At 44.1% G+C, this 23,616-nt stretch overlaps 1 protein-coding gene across 7 annotated transcripts in view; it reads right to left on the reverse strand.

Moving 5' to 3' along the window:
* The window catches only part of ERAL1 (Era like 12S mitochondrial rRNA chaperone 1), a 54,215-nt gene extending 32,633 nt beyond the window's left edge, over positions 1 to 21,582 (reverse strand). For 2 of the 7 annotated variants that reach the window (XR_015057038.1, XM_085876811.1), the window contains exons 1-8: positions 19,007 to 20,056; positions 18,218 to 18,352; positions 17,908 to 18,035; positions 16,206 to 16,283; positions 11,683 to 11,729; positions 2,364 to 2,425; positions 2,021 to 2,133; positions 1 to 309 (exon numbers count right to left, since the gene is read on the reverse strand). The exon at positions 1 to 309 is cut by the window's left edge and continues 9 nt beyond it. Coding sequence is in view for 6 of the 7 variants with exons in the window: in XM_085876811.1 (XP_085732937.1) it covers positions 1 to 309; positions 2,021 to 2,133; positions 2,364 to 2,425; positions 11,683 to 11,729; positions 16,206 to 16,283; positions 17,908 to 18,035; positions 18,218 to 18,352; positions 19,007 to 19,178 (1,044 nt within the window). In the remaining variant the exon portion in view is untranslated. Of the gene's footprint in view, positions 310 to 2,020; positions 2,134 to 2,363; positions 2,426 to 11,682; positions 11,730 to 16,205; positions 16,284 to 17,907; positions 18,036 to 18,217; positions 18,353 to 19,006; positions 20,058 to 21,137 lie in introns of those variants that run through there. The other 5 variants (XM_085876813.1, XM_085876814.1, XM_085876815.1 and 2 more) reach the window with 5 other exon arrangements.
* Positions 21,583 to 23,616: the final 2,034 nt, after the last annotated feature.

Genomic DNA, 23,616 nt, shown 5'->3' on the forward strand with positions numbered 1-23,616 from the left:
ATCCACCTCCTCATTGTTCAAAGCTGAGATCATGAATACCTCTTTAAATCCCCACCAGACCCGATCTTTCTGTCCGTTATCCTCAGAAATTGCAGCCTCGTTGCAACTGTATGTACTGTCAATCAAGCCAGGATTTCCTTCATCAATGCTGCCCGGCCTATCACGCAGAGGAGGCTCAACATTGGCCACATCCACTCCTCGCACAACTTTCCGTTTTGATGGGCCAGCCCTGTTGCTGCCACCGATGAAACCTCCCGTGAGGTTCTCCGTGATCTCCAGCAGCTTCCTCTTGGGTTTAACCGCATCCACCTGCAAGCATAAAGCAGCAGGCATCAATCACTCGCCAACAGTGCACGCAATTGGCCTCCATCGCTCAGCCTTCACGACAAGCTCCAGGACTCACACCCAGCAAACAAAACCTTCATTACATAAAATAGCTTGTCAATGATACTTTAATGTGTTTGCACCATTAGTGCATTCGGTGATAAAGTTAATTCGATGGAAAATTTGGGGCCCGTGGGGGCCGAAAGGCCTGATAACACATTTGTATCCGCACAGTGAAAACTAAGCAGGAGAGAAGGTCCTGAATTGATGAAAAGCGTTCCATTCTCCCCAAACTCTGTCCCCCCGCTACTCGTTTCTTTCTCGTTCTTCAAAGCATGAAGAGCTTAAATTAAATTACGATTAAGATCAAATTAAGTTAAGAGATTTAAATTCAATGGAGACGAAACATCGTTTTTTTAAAAATTGAATTCACAATCTCATGAGATGAATCAATTATGTGATGGACATACAAATAGAGATTACATTTTGAGTGAACAAGTTAATTATCTCAGCACCTGGATGGAAATGAAATAAAAGGGCTCCATTACTTTTTGCGCACAGACCTCATGAAAACGATCTGTTGAGTCACCTCAGAGAAGTAGAGAGAGACGAGACAGATATGCTTCTGCCCACACTATTACATCATTATACATACTTGTTTTTTTTAAATCCCTTCAGCGAGTCTCAAGTATCACAATTATACCTGACATGACCTCTGACCTTTTTATGCCAAAATCTAATCAGTTAATCTTTGCATTATAATATATACTTCTCGCAAGCCTGGTTAAAATCCCATCACTGGTTCGCAAGGTGGCACGGTAACAGAGGCTTTACTTCATGGGACCTTTGACCTCTTCACCCTCATAATCTTAGCAGTTCATCTTCAAATCATTATACATACTTGTACCAAGTTATACTTGGATCCCTTCAGCTGTTCTCAAGTTATCGCAGTAATAAAATCGCGGATGCACGGACAGACAACCACAAAGCATAATGCCTCGAGAGACTTTGTCGCGAAGGCATAGAAACAAAAAAAAAAACGAGAAGGGAACTCGGTAGAGCACACACCTCTGCCACGTAATGCCTGATCCATGAGAACATATCGGGCCCATGACATTTTCGAAACATCATGCTACACATTACATGTCGTTTTTGGCCCAATCTCTCAATGGTCAAGAATCACGTGAAAGATTAAATAATTCTCGTATCCAGATCCGGATTCCAATCTTCACCAAAATCGAATCAATTTGTCGTTGCGACACACCCAACCTGTCCACGAAATTTCATCCGGATCCGTGCACAACTTTTTCAGATATCCTGTACAAAGACAAACAAACAGACAGAAAGGGGTGAAAACAACCTCCTCCACCTTCGGTGGTGGAGGTAACAATAATGTTAATGGACCCATTGCCGGAAGGACTGATGGGACATTGATGTGGCTTGAACAGCTCTTTTCGAACGAGCTAAAAATGGAGGAATTTTGCTCAAACCCTTTACATCCACCATATTCAGATGCATCACACAACACACTATCTCCCCCCTTCAAACCTCTTGTATTTTATTCATTCCCTCACAGCATCATTTTTTTCCTCTCTTCCTCTTCTCCCTTCCAGTTTGCCGATTTAATAAATTTAAGGGAGTCAAAGTTCCTTAGCTGAGCAAAGTCCACTGGTGAATGTCCCAAATCCCAAGGCACCTTGTTAAGCACAAGAATTGCTGGCACATCCGCATGCTGCTTGAGGCAACTCATGGTGTGGAAATCCAAACCGTACTGGCTCCATGTATCGCAAGCATCCACCAGCACCAGCACTACGAGTTAATGAATAAAATAATCATTTGAGAAAAAAACCTCACAGGTATTCAAATGTAACACGTACAGAAAGGAAGTGCAAGCATCTTCGGTAAAGGAGGGCAAAAAGCTTGAATATAATTAGAGTAGAAACTGAGAAAGGGAGATCAAGAGGGTGGAAGAATGTGTTGAGGAAGTTTGTGGGAGGGGGCAGGGAGGTCAAGAGCACCACAGGCCTATTATTTCGTACCCATGTCAACTTCATGAAGACTTTTTTGTGGGTCTCCAAGCATAGACTCCTCTAAATGATGACTATATTTCAGGGGATTGGGATAAGGGAGGGAAAGGGGTGGGAAGAGATCAATTTCAACCACAGAATCAATGGGAAGCTAACAAAGCAATGGAGAAATAAAATATATAACAAGTGTGTGTGTGTGTGTGTGTGTGTGTGTGTGTGTGTGTGTGTGTGTGTGTGTGTGTGTGTGTGTGTGTGTGTGTGTGTGTGTGTGTGTGTGTGTGTGTGTGTCCATCCTCCACAACTCCAAAACCATGAAACGTAGCGGCCCAAAACTTTGCATGCATATCAATGGAAGTCCAAGAAAATTGGGGATTTGAGTAAATTTAAACACTCCTTTTTAAGATAATTAACGGGTTACTCATCAGAAAAAAAAAGTAGTGTTACCAATATGGCAGCACACCATCTTGGCCAACCAGCTGTCACCTTGCAGGAGTCTTAAGCTGCCTTTTTATTGACGTGAATGACAAGGTCAAGAGAGAATTGGAAAATGTTTACAGTGGCTACAAAGCAATGCTTGCTGAAAAGAAATAAAAATAATGCAGGAGACTCTAACTTCTTCCAGAAGGTTGAAAGGCCTCGAGCTGATGAATCTGCAGCATCAACATCCTCAACTTATTTTTCAACACCAACTCCATCACCATGAAGAAGTACAAAGAATAAACCAGTATGTCCTCTCGTGAAGTTGTCAGACATGGATGAAGGCTGGACAACCCCAAACCTCTGTCTGAATAATTATCAACACCATGCATCCCTACACCACAGCAGGATGGTCAAGAGGTACACACACTCAATCCAAGCTATCTAGCCTGGGTTCAAATCTCAACACAACGATAAACTGAGAAAAACTTGCCATGAGGAGAAGCACTTCTAATGTCATCCTGGTGTTTCACAGGCAGGATCATGAATCAATGTGCGTGCCATCCCTCAGATGGACGTCTCATCTGCCAGAATTAATTGGTGGACATGAAAGATCCCTTCGCGGTGTCCTTCACGAAGAGAAGGGAACTATCCCCGGTATCCTGACCAAATTTCAAAACTCTGCTATAACTTACAGTGGCATGAGCACTGTAACATCAGCAGCAGCACTGTCACCCTCAGTCAATTATGCTACTCGCAGCCTTGTGTTGCACAGGAAAGAAAGACAACCAGACCCCAATGTATATTCTTTTATTACAATAAATTTTTTTAATTAATTTACTCTGAAAAATTCCAATCATTTTTTACCTGTGACACGTCGCAAGTCGACAAGAGCTCCGCATTGCTGTTGTTGTGGGGGTTCTTGTTGGAAGTCGATTTTTGAAACGTGCACCCATTGCTCGGACAGCTGCCCAATCACACCCCCATCTGTCACTTGACTCCACCCACTATGGTACCCAGACAAAATGATATGGCCACCGTCTTGGTTTTCTGGTGGTTCGAACACTGTCTGAGTTTGTTACATCAGATTTCCATTGGCTTTGTTTGGGTCGAGTGTTAATCACCGTGAGGGACCCCCAAAAATATCTAATCTTATTAGAAATTATTAGTAAGGTTTAATAAAGCCCATCCGTACCTCCCCAAAAAAATTTTTTAAATCACATTATGTAATTTTTGAACGGCCCCATATCGGGGTTAAACATCTGTGACCATGTGACGAATCAGCTTGTTCTGATATAACCGTGGCAGAAGCTGACGTGGATGAGAGATGTCGAGTTAACATTATAATCGCACATTGAATGTGTGTTTCCAAATCGCATTGTTCATCTTTTAAGTGTGTTTTAAATGCACGTTTCCCAATTGGCCCGTTTCTGGATTTTTAAAACCAATTCACTCGCGCTCAATGGTGAGGTCCCCTGACCACCTCCAGGTATTTATGAATAAAAGGTGTATTACAACAGAGAGTGCAGGAGGGCAGATGGAGGCACACGCGCACGCACACACACACACACACACACACACACACACACACACACACACACACACACACACACACACACACACACACACACACACACACACACACACACACACTCTCATCCCCTGTTCAGAATCACTATGAATCTTATCTACCTCATTTTATTCATTCAAATGGGAACAGGGACAGACACTGCAGAAGGTTAATGAGACAGACTGGAGAATGTAATCTGGCTTCATTCACGATTGGAACTGTGGGTAATAATTATTTAAAATTTTTATTTTATTCTCAGACCCAGCTTTCACCAGACACGTGGGACATGAGCAAGGATGAGGGAGTCGAGTGGACAGAGGCGGTGAGACATATATAGTGTTACGAATTTGGGAATTTGATTGCACACAACATTCAGGTTCCTTTAGTCAGTTATGTCGATAAGTGCTTGTTCCCTCGATAGTTCACCTTCCATTGTTTAATGGGAAGAAATCGATGAAGTGCGCTGTGTTATTCAATTCAATAGTTAGGGAGCGATCACGAAACAATGGAGACGTCCCTCCCCCTCTTCTGCGAAGAGGAAGAAGAGCCCTTCCGTCCCGTGATTCATGACGTCAACAACTCCCTCCCACCCGTGGTTGAGCATGGATCACGAGGGCACGAGTCATGCCGGGCGTGGGGAGAGGGCGGAGAAGGATAAAGACGAGATCCTTTCTTTGTTCGGGAAGAGTGGTCGTTCAGCAGGCCGTCGGGTCCTGCTTGGCTTGGGTTAGGGAGGAGGCTTTTTGCTTTGGTGGTTCAGTGGGCCTTCGGCTTCTGCTTGGCTCGGTAGACTTCTTGGAGAGCTGCTTTGTTTGGGAGAGAGTTGAGCCGGTTGCTCGGCTCGAGCTGCGAGTGGTGGCTTCTTCTTCTTGATTCGTGGAGCTCTTTGTTCTCTGTTTGGTTCCCGGCTTGGTGTGACTCATCGGCCTAATCTTGGAGGTGGTTTCTCGGGGAAGCGACGCATCGACGGGAAGGATCGGTGCCTCGTCTCACCAGCACGTGTTGAGAAGCGCGAGAGGATTCGCTGGAGCTCGGGAAGGGTCGCGGCTCACGGCGATTGGATCCAGCTCGCTCTCGCTGGAGCCCGGGTCCAAACAACTTGAAGACCACACGAGGTGGAGAGATTCGAGATAGGTCCTGGGTTTCAGCTCACCTGTCCTCCGAGCTGGAGACCGTTATTAAAGGCCTCAGCCACCATTTATTGGGTGTGTGTGTGCATACGTGTGTCCGTGGGGCCGTCTAATAAGTAGGAAATTGTTAAGTGCTTTGTGTGCTGTAAATGTTTGCATTGCATTTCGTATAGTCGGAAAAGTTCTGCTCTTACGTGCTTCCCCAGTTCCCCATTATTATTAATAAATACCCCAATTGTTAAATGTTTTCAGCTCGTTGCGTGGAATCTTTCATTGACTGAGCATTCCATGTGTTGGGAGTTAGAAAGCCGTTGGTTTGCCGTAAAAAGGGGGACATTTGGACCGATGGTTCTCGGCGATTAAGCCGATCGGAATCGCACACGGGACAGGCTCGCCTCAGCGGCTTGTTCCGTACGAGTTCCTTCAAGGGTGGAATACCCCGGTGGTTGGATCACGTGGGTATTTAGGTAAATTGAAGATTGGCAATCGACCCTACCCCACGTGGTCTGCCCATTGGCGTATTTCAGTTCTTGTACAAGGACCCGTCGACTCGGACTTATCCGGGCGGCGATCTATATTCCAGGCGATCGGTCGGGCCGACTCGACTTGCGGCTCCTTCAGAGCGGTCGGATCGCGGCCGACACTATATATATATATATATATATATATATATATATATATATATGTATATGTATATGTATATGTATATGTATATGTATATGTATATGTATATGTATATGTATATGTATATGTATATGTATATGTATATGTATATGTATATGTATATGTATATGTATATGTATATGTATATGTATATGTATATGTATATGTACATGTACATGTATATGTATATGTATATGTATATGTATATGTATATGTATATGTATATGTATATGTATATATATATGTATATATATATATATATGTACATGTATATGTATATATATATATATATATATATATATATATATATATGTATATATATATGTATATATATATATATATATATATATATATATATATATATATATATATATATATATATATATATATATAAATTTTTGTCGCAGCTTGTGACCAGAGTACGGTCACTCTTGTTTTGTATCTTTTCAGTCAGGAACACATTCCCCCTTTAATACATTAAGCCAATGGAATTTTGAGGTTCAATTTCAATGTTGTCTTCCAGGAACACATCAATGACATAATTAGGTGTGTGTGTGTGTGTGTGTGTGTGTGTGTGTGTGTGTGTGTGTGTGTGTGTGTGTGTGTGTGTGTGTGTGTGTGTGTGTGTGTGTGTGTGTGTGTTCACAAAGTGAAACATTCTCTTTGCTAACTCCACCTCCTCATAAAGTACAGCACACACACCTCTACTTCTCCTTCTCTTGTTTCCATTCACTCATCGCACCCCTCCTTACAACAGTGTATAGCGATGTGTGGTGAGGCGTCGCTCTCTCCCCCTCCCCTTCTCTCCCCCCCACCCCACCCCGACAATCTCTCCCCCCTCTCTCTTCGCATTCCCGTCAGCAAAGCGAAGTAAAATTAACACATTAAACATGATTAACTCGTACAAGCACACATGTAACACGTTAACTCTTACAAACACGCATTGTGGTTCTCTGAAACCAGCACTCCCCCAAGGCAATGGCACCCAACATATAGTGGTCCTGAGACAGTTATTTAATGAGTATTCAGTTAGTTAGCCTTTCATTATGTCTCATGGGTATATGGGACAAGGTGTGTTGAGTCGGGCTTTTCGTTCGGTCTTCAACTCCATTTGCTATTCTTTCACCCATTTCACTTTATTTCACACACATCTTTCTCCTTCATGCATACACGCTACAGAGCGGACGGTGATGTCAAGGGAAGGCCTCATTGGCATACGCACGCCATTTCCCCATTCAAAATGTGTGCCATTCACCAATGGATGTTTCACCTAAAACCCTCACCATAACTACCGCAGCACCTCCTAAAAATCCCCATAAAAACCTGCGCTCGACCTCTTCACCACAAATGCCTCCTCACCACAACCGCTTCAACCACTCCCAATGTTTCACTGTCCTTACCACGAACATCATAGCGCTTTCCACACCTCACTACAACTGCTACGAAGCACTGCAACCACAGTTGGCTCACCAGACGCTCACCACAGTCCTTTGGAATGCTGGGGAACGGAGGACATTGCGGATGCCTACGAGTCGGAACAGGTTGGCGTGGAGCTTGAAGTAGTAGTGTGTAGCTCATTCAACGACGTCTGGGTAGCCCTGGTGCTCCACTGAATAAAGACGCTCAATTGGAGCCTGGCGCATGCTCAGAGCTGAAGAGCACTCCTAAAAACCCATGCCCTATGGAAATCCCGGAGCTCTGTTGCGTGGCCAAGCCTGAGAGCAAATGGTGCCATTTTGAGCTCTGGAGTGTGGAGGGGCAGGGCTACCTCTCAGGGTGGCGCTAGCACGCCAATAAGAAAGCTCAGATACGCCTACAGAGCATTTTGATCCACTTTTGGGCTCCTGCTTCGCCCGGGCTCCATAAAATAGCTGCAGAGAGACATAGAGTGAGTCACTGAGCCATTGCCGAGTCAGTGACCGAGCCAGAGAAGGACAGCGTCAATCACCGAGCTCGAGCCGAACGAGCAGTCACCAAATCATTACAGGGTCATCACTGGGTCATTGGCGCTCGGCTTCCGCTACGTTCTGCAGCTAATCTTTATTATCGTTCACATTTTCAGACTCTCTCACACGCCACGTGAAACTAGTCTCTCACACGTTCATTCTCTCCCGTCGACTGTCTAATCGGTTATAGAGGCAAATTACTAAAACGAGCAATTACAGACATGCACTCCTTCAGTTAAGCACCTCATCTGAATCATATTGCACACCTCACTCACAGACCAGAGACAACCCCAGTTTTCTTCCCTCCTCCCCCTTCCGAAGCGATTGGGAAGCGTAGGTCTGTCAGCTACGCCAGGTATTGAAAGAGGTAAAAAAAAAACAGTGTGTTCTTATCATCCTCTCATTTGCTCAAGATCATCTTCCATCTGCTTGGAAATCAGCAAACATTACTACCCTGCATAAAGAAGGTGCAAACACAGATCCCTGCAACAATAGACCAATCAGCCTTCTCCCAGTCATCAGCAAGGTTATGGAATCCATCATCGCTTCAGACATCAAATCCTTCCTCTTCTCCAATGGCTTGATTTCTGATCATCAATTTGGTTTCAGACCAGGTCACTCTACCCTGGATATGCTGCTTCTTCTTTCCCAGCAAATTTTCCCAAACCAGGTCCTCAATGCCAGACATGAAATCACAGCCAAATCTGCAGACATATCGTGTGCCTTCGATAAGGTCTGGCACCCTGCCCTGCTCACCAAACTCTCTTCCTATGGTATCCAAGGCAATCTCCACTCATAGCTCACAAACTTCCTCTCTTGTCGCAGTCAACGTGTGTCCCTAAATGGAGTTCTTTCACCCCCTCTTCCTGTCCAGGCTGGAGTTCCTCAAGGCAGTGTTCTGAGCCATGTTCTCTTTCTGGTTTTCATCAATGATCTCTCAAACTCTCTGGAAAATCCTTTTTATCTCTTTGCTGATGACTCCACCCTCTGTTGTACCATCTGTCATCCCTCTGATCAGCAAGCAGCAGCTTCTTCACTCTCTGCAGATCTGGATAAAATCACAAACTGGTCCAACACGTGGAACATGTCTTTCAATCCTGACAAATGTCACACTTTCACTGTGTGTCTCTGAAAGGACCATCTGGACCCCCCCATTTACTTTCTCAACAATCCTCTGGAAGAAGTCCTTTCAGTCAAGCTTTTGGGTCTCACGATCTGCCATGATCTTTCCTGGGAAAGCCACATTTCCAAGCTGGCCTCCAAAGCCAGTCACCGACTGGGCATCCTCCGTCATGCAAAGTCCTTTCTTGGCATACCTGAGCTCCTGACCACATACAATGGTTTTGTCCACAGACTGATGGAGTACTGCTCTCCCCTCTGAGCTGGTGCTCCCGCCTCTCACCTTTCTCGGCTTTACGTTGTGGAAACAAAGGCAGTTAGGATCATTGGTATCTCCCGCGATAAGGCTGAGTCTTTGGGTCTCTCACTCTCTCACCTCAGGCAGGTCGGTGGTCTTTCTGTCTTCTACTGTCTCCTCTCCGGCCTGGCCCTCCCTGCTGTGTCTGAGATTATGTCTCCCCCATATTTACACAGGGCGCTCAAGGTCCTCCAGCAACCCTCTTCTGGTAAAACTACCAAAATCAAGAATTGCTGCTCACCTTCACTCTTTCATTCTACTTTTTCCCCACCTTTGGAACAAACTCCCACACTCTCTTCAATCCAACTCTTCCCACCAAGTCTTCAAAACAGCTGTTCACTGCCACCTCTCATCTTCCCCCAATCAAAACTTTTGTTTTCAAAGCTTTTGTCCGTAGCCTGATGGAGTACTGCTCTCCCCTCTGGGCTGGTGCTCCTGCCTCCCACCTTTCTCGGCTTCACGCTGTCGAAACCAGGGCATTTAAGATCATCGGCATCTCCCGCAATGAAGCTGAGTCTTTGGGCCTCTCACTCAATCACCGCAGGTTGGTCGGTGGTCTTTCTGTCTTCTACTGTCTCCTCTCCAGCCTTGCCCCCCCTGCTCTCTCTGCGATTTGTCCCCACCACATTTCCACAGGGCGCTCAAGGTCCGCCAACAACCCCCTTCTGGTAAAAATACCAAAATCACGAATCACTGCCCATCTTCACTCTTTCATTCCTCTTTTTTCCCGGCTTTGGAATAAACTTCCTCACTCTATTCTTTCCCATTCTTCCCTCCAGGCTTTCAAAACAGCTGTTCACCACCACCTCTTATCTTCCCCCATCCAAATCCTCGATCTTTTCTACCCCCGATAATCCACCCAAGCCCACTTCCTTCCTGAAAGTCCCTGTAATGTCCATCTTCTCTTCGCCATGTTCCCCGTCCCATCCCCATCCCTCTCCCTTCCACAGTTCACCTAATGTGTCTGTTCCCCACTGTCTTGTCCCTTCCACTCCCACCCCTCTTGTCTCATGCCTCCTTGCTGTGAGTTGTGTGTTAGCTCTCATACGAGCCTCGACCAAGGTATACAAAAAAAAAAAAAAAAACCACGATCTTTTCTACCCCCGTTAATCCACCCCAAACCCACATCTTCAAATCCCCTGCTTTCCTTCCTGAAAGTTCCTGTCATGGAAGGACCTGAAAGTCACTGTCGTGTCCATCTTGTTTACCTTGTGTGCCCCACCCACCCCATCCCTCTGCCTTCCACAGATCTCCACACGCCTCTGTTCCACATTTGTTGTTTTTTCCATCCCTTTCCCACCCCTCTTGTCTCCTGCTCCCCTTGTTGTGCGTTATGTGCTCGCTCTCATACGAGCCTTGACATTGTAAAACAAAAATAATAATAAATAAGTATACTTTCAACTTCCTCTCATCTTTCTTGCTCTCTAATAGCCTCGAGTGCATGTTTGATGGCACCTGTATTGTTCGCATAAGTTAAAAGTTTGGAACTTTCATATCGGTTTCGCTCAGCCCTGTGTGTTCTCTGTAAATAATTATATTTATTTTGCCACACACAACAAATCCTTGCTTTCCCTGCTATACATATTGCTGAATAAAACCCTTTTTATTATTGCTGCACACACTTTTCCTCACCCTGATAAATAAATTGCTTATGTTATAAATATATGCAGCTCGTTCCGTCTCTTCCTTCATTGGTCCAGCGTGGTCCACACATTCGTTAGCCGGGAAGTTCTGCCCCAATAATTTGTTCGTTAGCCAGTGCACACTCACTGTATCACTCAGCAGTAATTCGGGTGTGCGCTGAGGGCACGAGACCCCCTCCCCCTTTGGTTCGACCATCCACAGGTAAGGTAATAGGTGAGGTAGTGTAATCCTGCCAGGATTGACAGTGCCAAACGGCACTCATGGTTGCTTAGCAACCCGGTGCTCGGAGTTATGTGTCCAGCGGCCTCAGGACCGGGCGTTCGGGAGGAACCCGAGTGCTTCCACTCGTGGCGAGCCTCGAACCCCAGAACCACAACAATGCATTTCACAAGGTTAAGTCTTACAAGCACGCATTTAACAAGGTTAACTATACCAAACAAGCATTTAACAAGGTTAATTATACCAAACAAGCATTTAACAAGGTTAATTATACCAAACAAGCATTTAACACTTTAACTCGTATAAATACTAAAGTTGTACAAACCGTTTTCCACGTTTAGTACTGGTCAGGCCTGGTGTATCCAGCAAGACCTAGGAATGACATGGGGGACGGGTAGGAAGTATTCAAGCGTTATGTTCGAGCAAAATACGGTTGAAAGAAGTAATGAATGAAATTCTTTTGAAGGAAGAAACAAAATAAAACATTTTTTAATGAATTGTTAACCATCCTAAAATATTTTGTGGTTTGTGATAATAAAATCAGTGTTCTTTCACTCCTGGAATGCACTTCCTGTAAACGTGTTCACTTCCTTGAGAAAACATTCACATGTGTGGGGACTGGGTGAACGCCCTGCACAAGAATTAATTTTCATTTCAACCAACAGGTGAGACAGTAAAAGTGATAAGAAATCGGTTAATCAATAAATAACTACTTTATTTGATTTTCATTGAATATCAAAAGAGGGAGAGTTACAGATTTAAAACTGGAGGGGGAGCACTCGGGAGAGTGCAAAACCTCCGCCGCCAATACTGCTGGGTCACTCAAGTGAACCTTATATCTTATTCATTAAATATGATGTCAACAGTGCTGACAGTTATAGTTCTTTTCTCCAACATTTTTTTTTTTGGGGGGGGGGGGTGGGTTGGAAATCACTTAAAAACATGTAAAAATGCAAAAAAAAAAAAAAAAAAATTTGTTGAAAAAAAAGTTGCAAAATTTTTTTTTTCTCTAACAAATTTTTTGGGGGGGGTTGGAAATCACTTAAAACATGCAGAAATGCAAAAAGAATTTTTTTTTTTTGGGGGGGGGTTGGAAATCACTTAAAACATGTAAAAATGCAAAAAAATAATTTTTTCTCATTTTTTTGGGGGGGGGTGGGGGGGTTGGATATCACTTAAAATACGTAGAAATGCAAAAAAAAATTTTTTTTTCTCTAACAATTTTTTGGGGGCGTTAGAAATCACTTAAAACATGTAGAAATGCAAAAAAAATTTCTCTATTTTTGGGGGGGGAACAATTCTTTTTGGGGGGGTTGGAAATCACTTAAAACATGTAGAAATGCAAAAAAATTCTCTATTTTTGGGGGGGTGACAATTTTTTGGGGGGGGGGGGTTGGAAATCACTTAAAACATGCAGAAATGCAAAAAAAAAAATTCTTTTTTTTTGGGGGGGGGGGGGTTGGAAATCACTTAAAACATGTAAAAATGCAAAAAAATATTTTTTTTCTCAATTTTTTTTGGGGGGTGGGGGGGTTGGATATCACTTAAAATACGTAGAAATGCAAAAAAAAAATTTTTTTTCTCTAACAATTTTTTGGGGGCGTTAGAAATCACTTAAAATACGTAGAAATGCAAAAAAAAAAATTTTTTTCTCTAACAATTTTTTTGGGGGCGTTAGAAATCACTTAAAACATGTAGAAATGCAAAAAAAAAATTCTCTATTTTTGGGGGGGGAACAATTCTTTTTTGGGGGGTTGGAAATCACTTAAAACATGTAGAAATGCAAAAAAAAATTCTCTATTTTTGGGGGGTGACAATTTTTTTGGGGGGGGGTTGGAAATCACTTAAAACATGCAGAAATGCAAAAAAAATTCTTTTTTTTTTTGGGGGGGGGTTGGAAATCACTTAAAACATGTAAAAATGCAAAAAAATATTTTTTTTCTCAATTTTTTTTGGGGGGTGGGGGGGTTGGATATCACTTAAAATACGTAGAAATGCAAAAAAAAAATTTTTTTTCTCTAACAATTTTTTGGGGGCGTTAGAAATCACTTAAAACATGTAGAAATGCAAAAAAAAAATTTCTCTATTTTTTTGGGGGGGGGAACAATTCTTTTTTTGGGGGGGTTGGAAATCACTTAAAACATGTAGAAATGCAAAAAAAAAAAAAGTCTTACAATTTTTTTTTTGGGGGGGTAACAATTTTTTTGGGGGGGGGTTGGAAATCACTTAAAACATGTAGAAATGCAAAAAAAAAAATTCTCTTTTTTTTGGGGTGGGGGGTTGGAAATCACTGAAAACACGTAGAAATGCAAAAAAAATTCTCTATTTTTGGGGGGGGTGAATTTTTTTGGGGGGGGTTGGAAATCACTTAAAACATGTAGAAATGCAAAAAAAAATTCTTACAATTTTTTTTTGGGCGGGGGGTAACAATTTTTTGGGGGGGTTGGAAATCACTTAAAACATGTAGAAATGCAAAAAAAAAATTCTCTTTTTTTTTGGGGGGGGGGGGTTGGAAATCACTTAAAATATGTAGAAATGCAAAAAAAATTCTCTATTTTTGGGGGGGTGACAATTTTTTTGGGGGGGGTTGGAAATCACTTAAAACATGCAGAAATGCAAAAAAATAATTTTTTTCTCATTTTTTTTTGGGGGGGTGGGGGGGTTGGATATCACTTAAAATACGTAGAAATGCAAAAAAAAAATTTTTTTTCTCTAACAATTTTTTTGGGGGCGTTAGAAATCACTTAAAACATGTAGAAATGCAAAAAAAATTCTCTATTTTTGGGGGGGAACAATTCTTTTTTTGGGGGTTGGAAATCACTTAAAACATGTAGAAATGCAAAAAAAATTCTCTATTTTTGGGGGGGTGACAATTTTTTTGGGGGGTTGGAAATCACTTAAAACATGCAGAAATGCAAAAAAAAAATTCTTTTTTTTTTTGGGGGGGGGGTTGGAAATCACTTAAAACATGTAAAAATGCAAAAAAATATTTTTTTCTCAATTTTTTTGGGGGGGTGGGGGGTTGGATATCACTTAAAATACGTAGAAATGCAAAAAAAAATTTTTTTTCTCTAACAATGTTTTGGGGCGTTAGAAATCACTTAAAACATGTAGAAATGCAAAAAAAATTCTCTATTTTTTTGGGGGGGGGGAACAATTCTTTTTTGGGGGGGTTGGAAATTACTTAAAACATGTAGAAATGCAAAAAAAAATTCCTCTATTTTTGGGGGGGGGTCGCAATTTTTTTTGGGATGGGGGGTTGGAAATCACTTAAAACATGTGGAAATGCAAAAAAAAAATTTTTTTCTCTAACAAATTTTTTTTTTGGGGGGGTAACAATTTTTTTGGGGGGGGGTTGGAAATCACTTAAAACATGTAGAAATGCAAAAAAAAATTCTCTTTTTTTTGGGGGGGGGGTTGGAAATCACTTAAAACATGTAGAAATGCAAAAAAAAATTCTCTATTTTTGGGGGGGTGACAATTTTTTGGGGGGGGGGTTGGAAATCACTTAAAACATGCAGAAATGCAAAAAAAAATTCTTTTTTTGGGGGGGGGGTTGGAAATCACTTAAAACATGTAAAAATGCAAAGAAATATTTTTTCTCAATTTTTTTTGGGGGGTGGGGGGTTGGATATCACTTAAAATACGTAGAAATGCAAAAAAAAATTTTTTCTCTAACAATTTTTTGGGGCGTTAGAAATCACTTAAAACATGTAGAAATGCAAAAAAAAATTCTCTATTTTTGGTGGGGGGAAACAATTCTTTTTTTGGGGGGGTTGGAAATCACTTAAAACATGTAGAAATGCAAAAAAAATTCTCTTTTTTGGGGGGGGTGACAATTTTTTTTTGGGTGGGGGGGTTGGAAATCACTTAAAACATGAAGAAATGCAAAATAAAATTCTCTCAATTTTTTGGGGGGGTAACAATTTTTTTGGGGGGGGGGGTTGGAAATCACTTAAAACATGTAGAAATGCAAAAAAAAAAATTCTCTTTTTTTTTGGGGGGGGGGTTGGAAATCACTTAAAACATGCAGAAATGCAAAAAAAAAAATTTTCTCTAACTATTTTTTTGTTTTTTTTTGAGGGGGGGACCAAGTCCAAAATTTAATGGCATGATCCTTGGACCATACCTAACCCCCCCCCACCAAGTTTCATCGAAATCCGTCGAGGAGTTTTTCCATAATACTGTTCACAAACAAACAAACAAACAAACAGAAAGGGGTGAAAACAGTAACCTCCATCCATCTTCGAAGATGGCGGAGGTTAAAAATTAAAACACGAAAAATATAATTAACTTTGAAAACTCCTCCTCCCCTACCCCAAACATATCACCACCACCCCCCCCCCCCCTCTTCCAAACTCCAAGATTTAAATCTTTCCCCAATGCCTTCCCCTGTCCAATCATGCAATGGTTCTAAAATGAAATCACTTTCCAAACCATAGGATTGGCTCTTGAATCTTGATTGCTCGAAACATCCAGAAACCCCATCCTGGTTTCAAGTCACCAATTGAGGCTTTCGACACACCTCCATTATCTTGTGCAACCACATCCGAGAGATGTTCAAATCAGACTCTACTTCCCTCCAGGGCTTCAACCAAATGAAGAATCACTATACATTTCAATTATCTTTTCTAACCTCATTAACCCCACTGAACAAAAACCTCTTTCTTGTCGTTACTTTAATTCATTCCCTCTTCCTTGCTTGTGTCCAACTGTGCCCCACTGTCGGGTTGCCTTTATACCCTGTCACCTTCATTTTGTATAGATAGTAAAAACAACTTGGCAATCAATGGAGACATTTTAAAAGGTAAACACCATTTCCACCATGGCAGCACAGAAGCAGCTTACAATCTGGGCACTTCCGTGAGTTACAACGCCCGTGGCATTCTGTCTGGTCGTATGCACCTTACTAGAAACAGGGAACACCTGCAGGGGAAACGGAAACAAAACCAAGTAATTACAGAATATTGGATGTATTTTCCAATGGAAAAAGTGCAAGGACATGACGTCTCATATAAAACCTGGTTTCCTCAGATTCAAGACCAATCGACAGAAAGCAAGAAAGACCAATCGACCAACTTCAAGACCAATCAACTGTCAAATCTCCATCTTCCGCACGCACCCCTTCATTCGGCCATGCCTTTACAGTCCTAAAACTAGAAAGGCACTCGGTAGAGCGCATACCTCCCCCACATAATGCCTGATCCGTGAGAACATATCGGGCCCATTACATTTTTGTAATATCATGCTATACGGTACTACGTATATCGTTTTTGGCCAGATCTCTCAACGGTGAAGAATCACATTGAAGATTAAATAATTACCGAATCCAGATCCAGATTCGGATCTTCACCAAAATCGAATTAATTCATCCTTGGCCACACACCCAACTTGTCCACAAAATTTAATGCACATCCGTCCACAACCTTTTGAGATATCCTACACACAAACAAACAAATGAAATTGCTCGTTGAGCAAGGAATTGCTGGAATAACTTTGCCATATCTCCATGATCTCTGAAAAAACAAAAACCTGGAAATCAATTTGGTTCTGATAAGTCGAGAGTGCTACTGTTTAGGCCTAAGTCACATTTTGCTCTACGGCGAGGATACAGCGGCCGTACGCCCTCTGAATTGACAGAAACGTGCGGCGGCCGCAGAGTTTCTGAGGTGGCCTCAGGGTGGCCCTACGCCGTATGGCTATATTTTACCGGTCGTAAGGTCGCCGTGGAATTACAACGCGGAGTTATAACTTTTTTCATTTCTACGCTCGCCGTAGCAATTCGACATGCCGAAAAAAAAAAAACCTGGTAAAAAAAATAAATAAATAAATAATTAACCCACTCGTTACCGTCCGTCTGGCCGCACGTTCGCCTTAGGGCCCCCTTGCGGGCACCTTGCTTCTGCCTTGAAAATTCTATGGCCGCTGCAGGAACGCCCTAAGGTCACCGTGCGACATCAAATCAAACACAGTACGGCACACCCATGTTTTCGGTCTCCACAATTTATAAATACGCCGTGCGGCTCCCCGAAAAATAAAAACATATGTGACTGCTACATTGTGTGACCGTGGAAATACTGCGGCCGCCCTATAATTGGTAGTGGCCGTAGATTTTGGAGACCCCACGGTCGCCGTGGCAAATGTGACCTTGGCCTTAATGAGTAATAGCACTTGGTTTGGTCATGATCATAACTTGGAAGTCAAGTCAATCGGACTTGAAATGGCATTTTTAATCGCAATTTGAAAATTTTGACCCGAGCCTCCTGACATTCGACCCCCGACCGCTAAGAAGGGTGTTGGTGTGACACCCCAATGAGACGTATGGTTGGATGCAGAATTGGAAGATGCACATTTTGGATTTGGTTTGAAGTCGATTCGACCATTTTAGCGGACGTTATTGCGAAAATAAGAATTTCGGTTTTTCGGTCTGAAATCTAAAGGATTCCGGCAATTAACAAAGAAAGACGGGGTGAAAATGTAACCTTCTCCCACCTTCGGTGGTGGAGGTAATAACAACAAAGTTTACATCGTAAATGACGCACCGTCTGACCTTGTGTCCAAGCAGCTGATTGGCAAGTGTCGATTTCCCAGCATTCGGTGCACCGATGATGGCGACTCGCAGAGAGCGTGCACCGGCAGGGCTGTCAGGATGTCGGGTCATCAACAGTGCCTGCTTATCTTGGGAGGTCGGCAATGACATTTGGGTGGTGGGGGGGGGGGGGAAGAGGAGTCTGTTCAAATGGGTACATCAGCAATGACAAAAATCTGTCATACAAGAAACGGTATCTATCGACTGCACTTCCAATTTAATTTAAAACATTTTCGGGAGTCACACCAAGTTTAAATCATGCCAAACTCACCTGTATCGGTCCTTACAGCCTGTTTCACCTCCACCAGCCCACGAGGTCGAACACCATCGAAAGTTTTCGATCGGAGCATCGACTCCCGGCTGGCATACCTCTTCAATGTCATTGTCCAGCTGCAGTTAGCATTTCCTGCGTTCACCATCAGAGCAAAAGGACAACTTATGTACAGAATATGATCCTTCACAACGATTCAATCGTTTAAAACGTATGCATGAGCTTGGACGTACATGTATAACATGCAGAACAAGGATATCAGGAGACTATGAACTTCTCCACAATGTACTATAAGATTTTCAGACCATGGGACAAATCAACATCGGATACTCAATTGAAACCCAGGATTGTAGTGTAAAATATTTTTTTTTGTATACCTTGTTGAGGCTCGTGTGAGAGCTAACACACAACGCACAGCAAGGGGGCATGAGACAAGAGAGGCTGGAGAGGGAAGGACAAAACAGTGGGGCACAGACACATTAGGAGAGCTGTGGAAGGGAGTGGGATGGGGTGCGGAACATGGGGAATACAAGATGGACAATACAGGGACTTTCAGGAAGGAAAGCAGGGGATTTGAAGGAGGTGGGCTTGGGGTGGATTAACGGGGGTATAAAAGATCGAGGATTTGGATGGGAGGGGGGGGTGACAAGAGGTGGTGGTGAACAGCTGCTTTGAAAGCCTGGAGTGAAGAATGCAATTGAACAGAGTGGGGAAGATTATTCCAAAGGCGGGAAGAAGAGGAATGAAAGATTGAAGGTGAGCAGTGATTCGTGATTTTGGTAGGCTTACCAGAAGGGGGTTGTTGGTGGACCTTGAGCGCCCTGTGGAAATATGGTGGGGACAAATCGCAGAGAGAGCGGTTGTGGGGGAGGGGTGAGACTGGAGAGGAGACGGTAGAAGACAGAAAGACCACCGACCTGCCTGCGGTGAGAGAGTTTGAGGCCCAAAGACTCAGCCTCATTGAGGGAGATGCCAATGATCCGAAATGCCTTTGTTTCCACAGCGTGAAGCCGAGAAAAGTGAGAGGCAGGAGCACCAGCCCGGAGGGGAGAGCAGTACTCCATCAGGCTGCGGATGAAAGCTTTGTATGTGGTCAGGAGCACAGGTGGGCTGAGGAAGGACTTTGCACGACGGAGGATTCCCAGTTTGGAGGCGAGGTTTGAAATGTGGCTTTCCCAGGAAAGATCATGGCAGATCGTGAGACCCAGAAGCTTGAAAGAAAGGATTTCTTCCAGAGGATTGTTGAGAAAGTGGATGGGGTTTTTTTTTTTTTTTCAAACGGTCCTTCCACAGAGACATCGTGAGAGTGTGAGATTTGTCTGGATTGAAAGACATGTTACATGTGTTGGACCAGTTTGTGATTTTATCCAGATCTGCAGTGAGCGAAGAAGCTGCTGCTTGCTGATCAGAGGGATGACAGATCGTACGGCAGAGGGTGGAGTCATCAGCAAAGAGATGAAGAGGATTTTCCAGAGTCTGAGAGATCGTTGATGAAAACCAGAAAAAGAACAGGGCCCAGAACGCTACCTTGAGGAACTCCAGCCTGCACAGGAAGAGGGGATGAAAGAACTCCATTTAGGGCCACACGTTGACTGCGACAGGAGAGGAAGTCTGCGAGCCATGAGTGGAGATGGCCTTGAATACCATGGGAAGAGAGTTTGGTGAGTAGTGCAGGGTGCCAGACTGTGTCAAAAGTACGCGATATGTCCAGGGATACGGCTCGGATTTCCTGTCCGGCATTGAGGACCTCCATCCATTGTTGGGAGAGCAGAAGCAGCACATCCAGGGTAGAGGAACTCCTCCTCCTTTCTCTCCCAATTACTCCTCCTCCTCCCTCACCCAATTACTCCTCCTCCTCCCTCACCCAATTACTCCGCCGCCTCCCTCCCCCAATTACTCCGCCTCCTCCCTCCCCCAATTACTCCGCCTCCTCCCTCCCCCAATTACTCCGCCTCCTCCGTCCCCCAATTACTCCGCCTCCTCCCTCCCCCAATTACTCCGCCTCCTCCCTCCCCAAATTACTCCCCCTCCTCCCTCCCCCAATTACTCCGCCTCCTCCCTCCCCCACCACTCCGCCTCCTCCCTCCCCCAATTACTCCGCCTTCTCCCTCCCCCAATTACTCCGCCTCCTCCCTCCCTCCCTCACCCAATTACTCCTCCTCCTCCTCCTCCCTCACCCAATTACTCTTCCTCCTCCCTCCACCCAATTACTCCTCCCCTCCCTCCCCCCAATCACTACTCCTGCCCTCCCTCCCCCAATTACTCCTCCCCCTCCCTCCCCCAATCACTACTCCTGCCCTCCCTCCCCCAATTACTCCTCCCCCTCATCCCTCCCCAATTACTCCTCCCCCTCCTCCCTCCCCCAATTACTCCCCCTCCTCCCTCCCCAATTACTCCGCCTCCTCCCTCCCCCAATTACTCCGCCTCCTCCCTCCCCCAATTACTCCGCCTTCTCCCTCCCCCAATTACTCCGACTCCTCCCTCTCTCCCTCACCCAATTACTCCTCCTCCCTCACCCAATTACTCTTCCTCCTCCCTCCACCCAATTACTCTACCTCCTCCCTCCCCCAATTACTCCGCCTCCTCCCTCCCCCAATTACTCCGCCTCCTCCCTCCCTACCTCACCCAATTACTCCTCCTCCTCCTCCTCCCTCACCCAATTACTCTTCCTCCTCCCTCCACCCAATTACTCTACCTCCTCCCTCCACCCAATTACTCCTCCCCCAATCACTACTCCTGCCCTCCCTCCCCCCAATTACTCCTCCCCCTCTTCCCTCCCCCAATTACTTCTCCTCCTCCTCCAATTACCATTCCTTCTTTTCCTTCGACTTGCATGAGCCTCAACTTTGTACATCAAAAATATATATAATCATTGATCAAGCAGGACAACCACAGCCGCCTCGTGAGTTTTTATACAAACCGGTTCAACAGTCATGGTGGAGGAGACGAGGAAACCCTCACGTCACGTCCATTCCTGTTCCTGTTCCTGTATCGAATCCATCGCCGGCGTTTTTAAATCCCCCATAATCAACACTCCTCCCTTATCCCAGGGCTCTCCGGTAACTCCGATTTCGCAGCACACACCGTGCTCCGTATATTAAAATGTCCGTGTAAACGCGCACGGGGTGAGGTGCCGACGTCGTGCACCTACCCACACGAACCCGCAGCGAGGAAAGCGATCCACAGGCAGACAATCCAAATAACAAGGGCGTCGGACATATCAGGGAAGACGGACACGAAGAAAACCCGCGAGAGAAAGGGGAAATGAAACGTGCCGCAACGGAGGCCGCCATGTTGTCCAAAAGGGACAATGACGTCAGACGCCCTTTCACCAAGTCAAATCTTCATTGGCTGGAGATACGCCACGCCCCCTCCTCCCGGAAACACGTCACATCACCGAGGAGAAAATGGGCTTGCCCTCATCATCATTGGTAAATATTGACGTCATCAGAGCCCCGTTCGTAAACACAGCGTCAGTCCACGAAGAGTCATAAACCCCCCGCGACCGAACACTTGGAGAGGTTCGACCATTTACCTCATGTTCACTCACGGCTTTTCTGAGTCGAGGGGACTTGGTGTCATGGGAATAAAATATCCCGCACACCGCGGTGTTCACTTTCAAAGCAGCGAGCTAGCGCTCGCCAAGCCAGCCGTTCCTTATCAACGGTTTCGAATGCAGCGCTTGCTTGAGGGCTTAAGCCACTTGGCTAGCGCTCTCCAAGGAACTTGGGAAGTGAACACACACCGGATGTCGATCCCTTCGCGAAAGTTTTGCGAACCTGACATGGAATCCAACGAATGGGTGAACCCGGAACAAAAGGAAGACCCAAAGATCTTCAAGTAACCACTTTAACCGTTAAACCAACACCAGGGGAGTATTCATTGAATGAACACACGATCGGTAATGGAGAACTCATCATTCGCTTTTACCTCACTTGGAACGTCCTTCCGGGGAGCTGATGGGACGGCGCGTCGTCAGTCAGTCAGTCCATCAATTAGTCAGTCAGTCAATTAGTCAGTCCATCAATGAGTCAGTCCGTCCGTCAATTAGTCAGTCATTCAATTAGTCAGTCCATCCGTCAATTAGTCATTCAGTCCGTCAAGTAGTCAGTCAGTCCGTCAATTAGTCAATCCGTCCGTCAATTAGTCAGTCTGTCAGTCAATTAGTCAGTCCGTCCGTCAATTAGTCAGTCAGTCCGCCAATTAGTCAGTCAGTCCATCAATTAGTAAGTCCATCAGTCAATTAGTCAGTCCATCAATTCGTCAGTCCGTCCGTCAATTAGTCAGTCGGTCCGTCAATTAGTCAGTCGGTCCGTCAATTAGTCAGTCCGTCCATCAATTAGTCAGTCCGTCCGTCAATTAGTCAGTCCGTCCGTCAATTAGTCAGTCAGTCCATCCGTCAAATAGTCAGACAGTCAGTCCACATATACTTACTTCTTCTCAGACACGACAGAATTTCGATGAAACTTCAACACAACCTTCATCACCCGTGATGAACCAAAGTTTGTTCATAGCATGAAAAACCCATCGGTATTCACTTTCTTCATCGGTAATCACTTTCTTCATGGGTATTCACTTTCTTCATGGGTATTCACTTTCTTCATGGGTATTCACTTTCTTCATCGGTATTCACTTTCTTAATGGGTAATCACTTTCTTCATCGGTAATCACTTTCTTCATCGGTATTCAGTTTCTTCATGAGTATTCACTTTCTTCATCAGTATTCACTTTCTTCATCAGTATTCACTTTCTTCATGGGTATTCACTTTCTTCATGGGTATTCACTTTCTTCATCGATATTCAGTTTCTTCATGGGTATTCACTTTCATCAGTAATCACTTTCTTCATCGGTAATCACTTTCTTCATCGGTATTCACTTTCTTCATGGGTATTCACTTTCATCAGTATTCACTTTCTTCATCGGTAATCACTTTCTTCATCGGTAATCACTTTCTTCATGGGTATTCACTTTCTTCATGGGTATTCACTTTCTTCATGGGTATTCACTTTCTTCATCGGTAATCATTTTCTTCATCGGTATTCACTTTCTTCATGGGTATTCACTTTCTTCATGGGTAATCACTTTCTTCATGGGTAATCACTTTCTTCATGGGTACTCACTTTCTTCATGGGTATTCACTTTCTTCATGGGTATTCACTTTCATCGGTATTCACTTTCTTCATCGGTAATCACTTTCTTGATCGGTATTCACTTTCTTGATCGGTATTCACTTTCATCATCGGTATTCACTTTCATCATGGGTATTCACTTTCTTCATGGGTATTCACTTTCTTCATGGGTAATCACTTTCTTCATGGGTAATCACTTTCTTCATGGGTATTCACTTTCTTCATGGGTATTCACTTTCTTTATCGGTATTCAGTTTCTTCATGGGTTA

The sequence above is a fragment of the Eptatretus burgeri genome, chromosome 4, assembly GCF_056783735.1.
Source record: "Eptatretus burgeri isolate ZD-2024b chromosome 4, Ebu_testis_v1, whole genome shotgun sequence".
In the NCBI taxonomy this organism is placed as follows: Eukaryota; Metazoa; Chordata; class Myxini; order Myxiniformes; family Myxinidae; genus Eptatretus; species Eptatretus burgeri.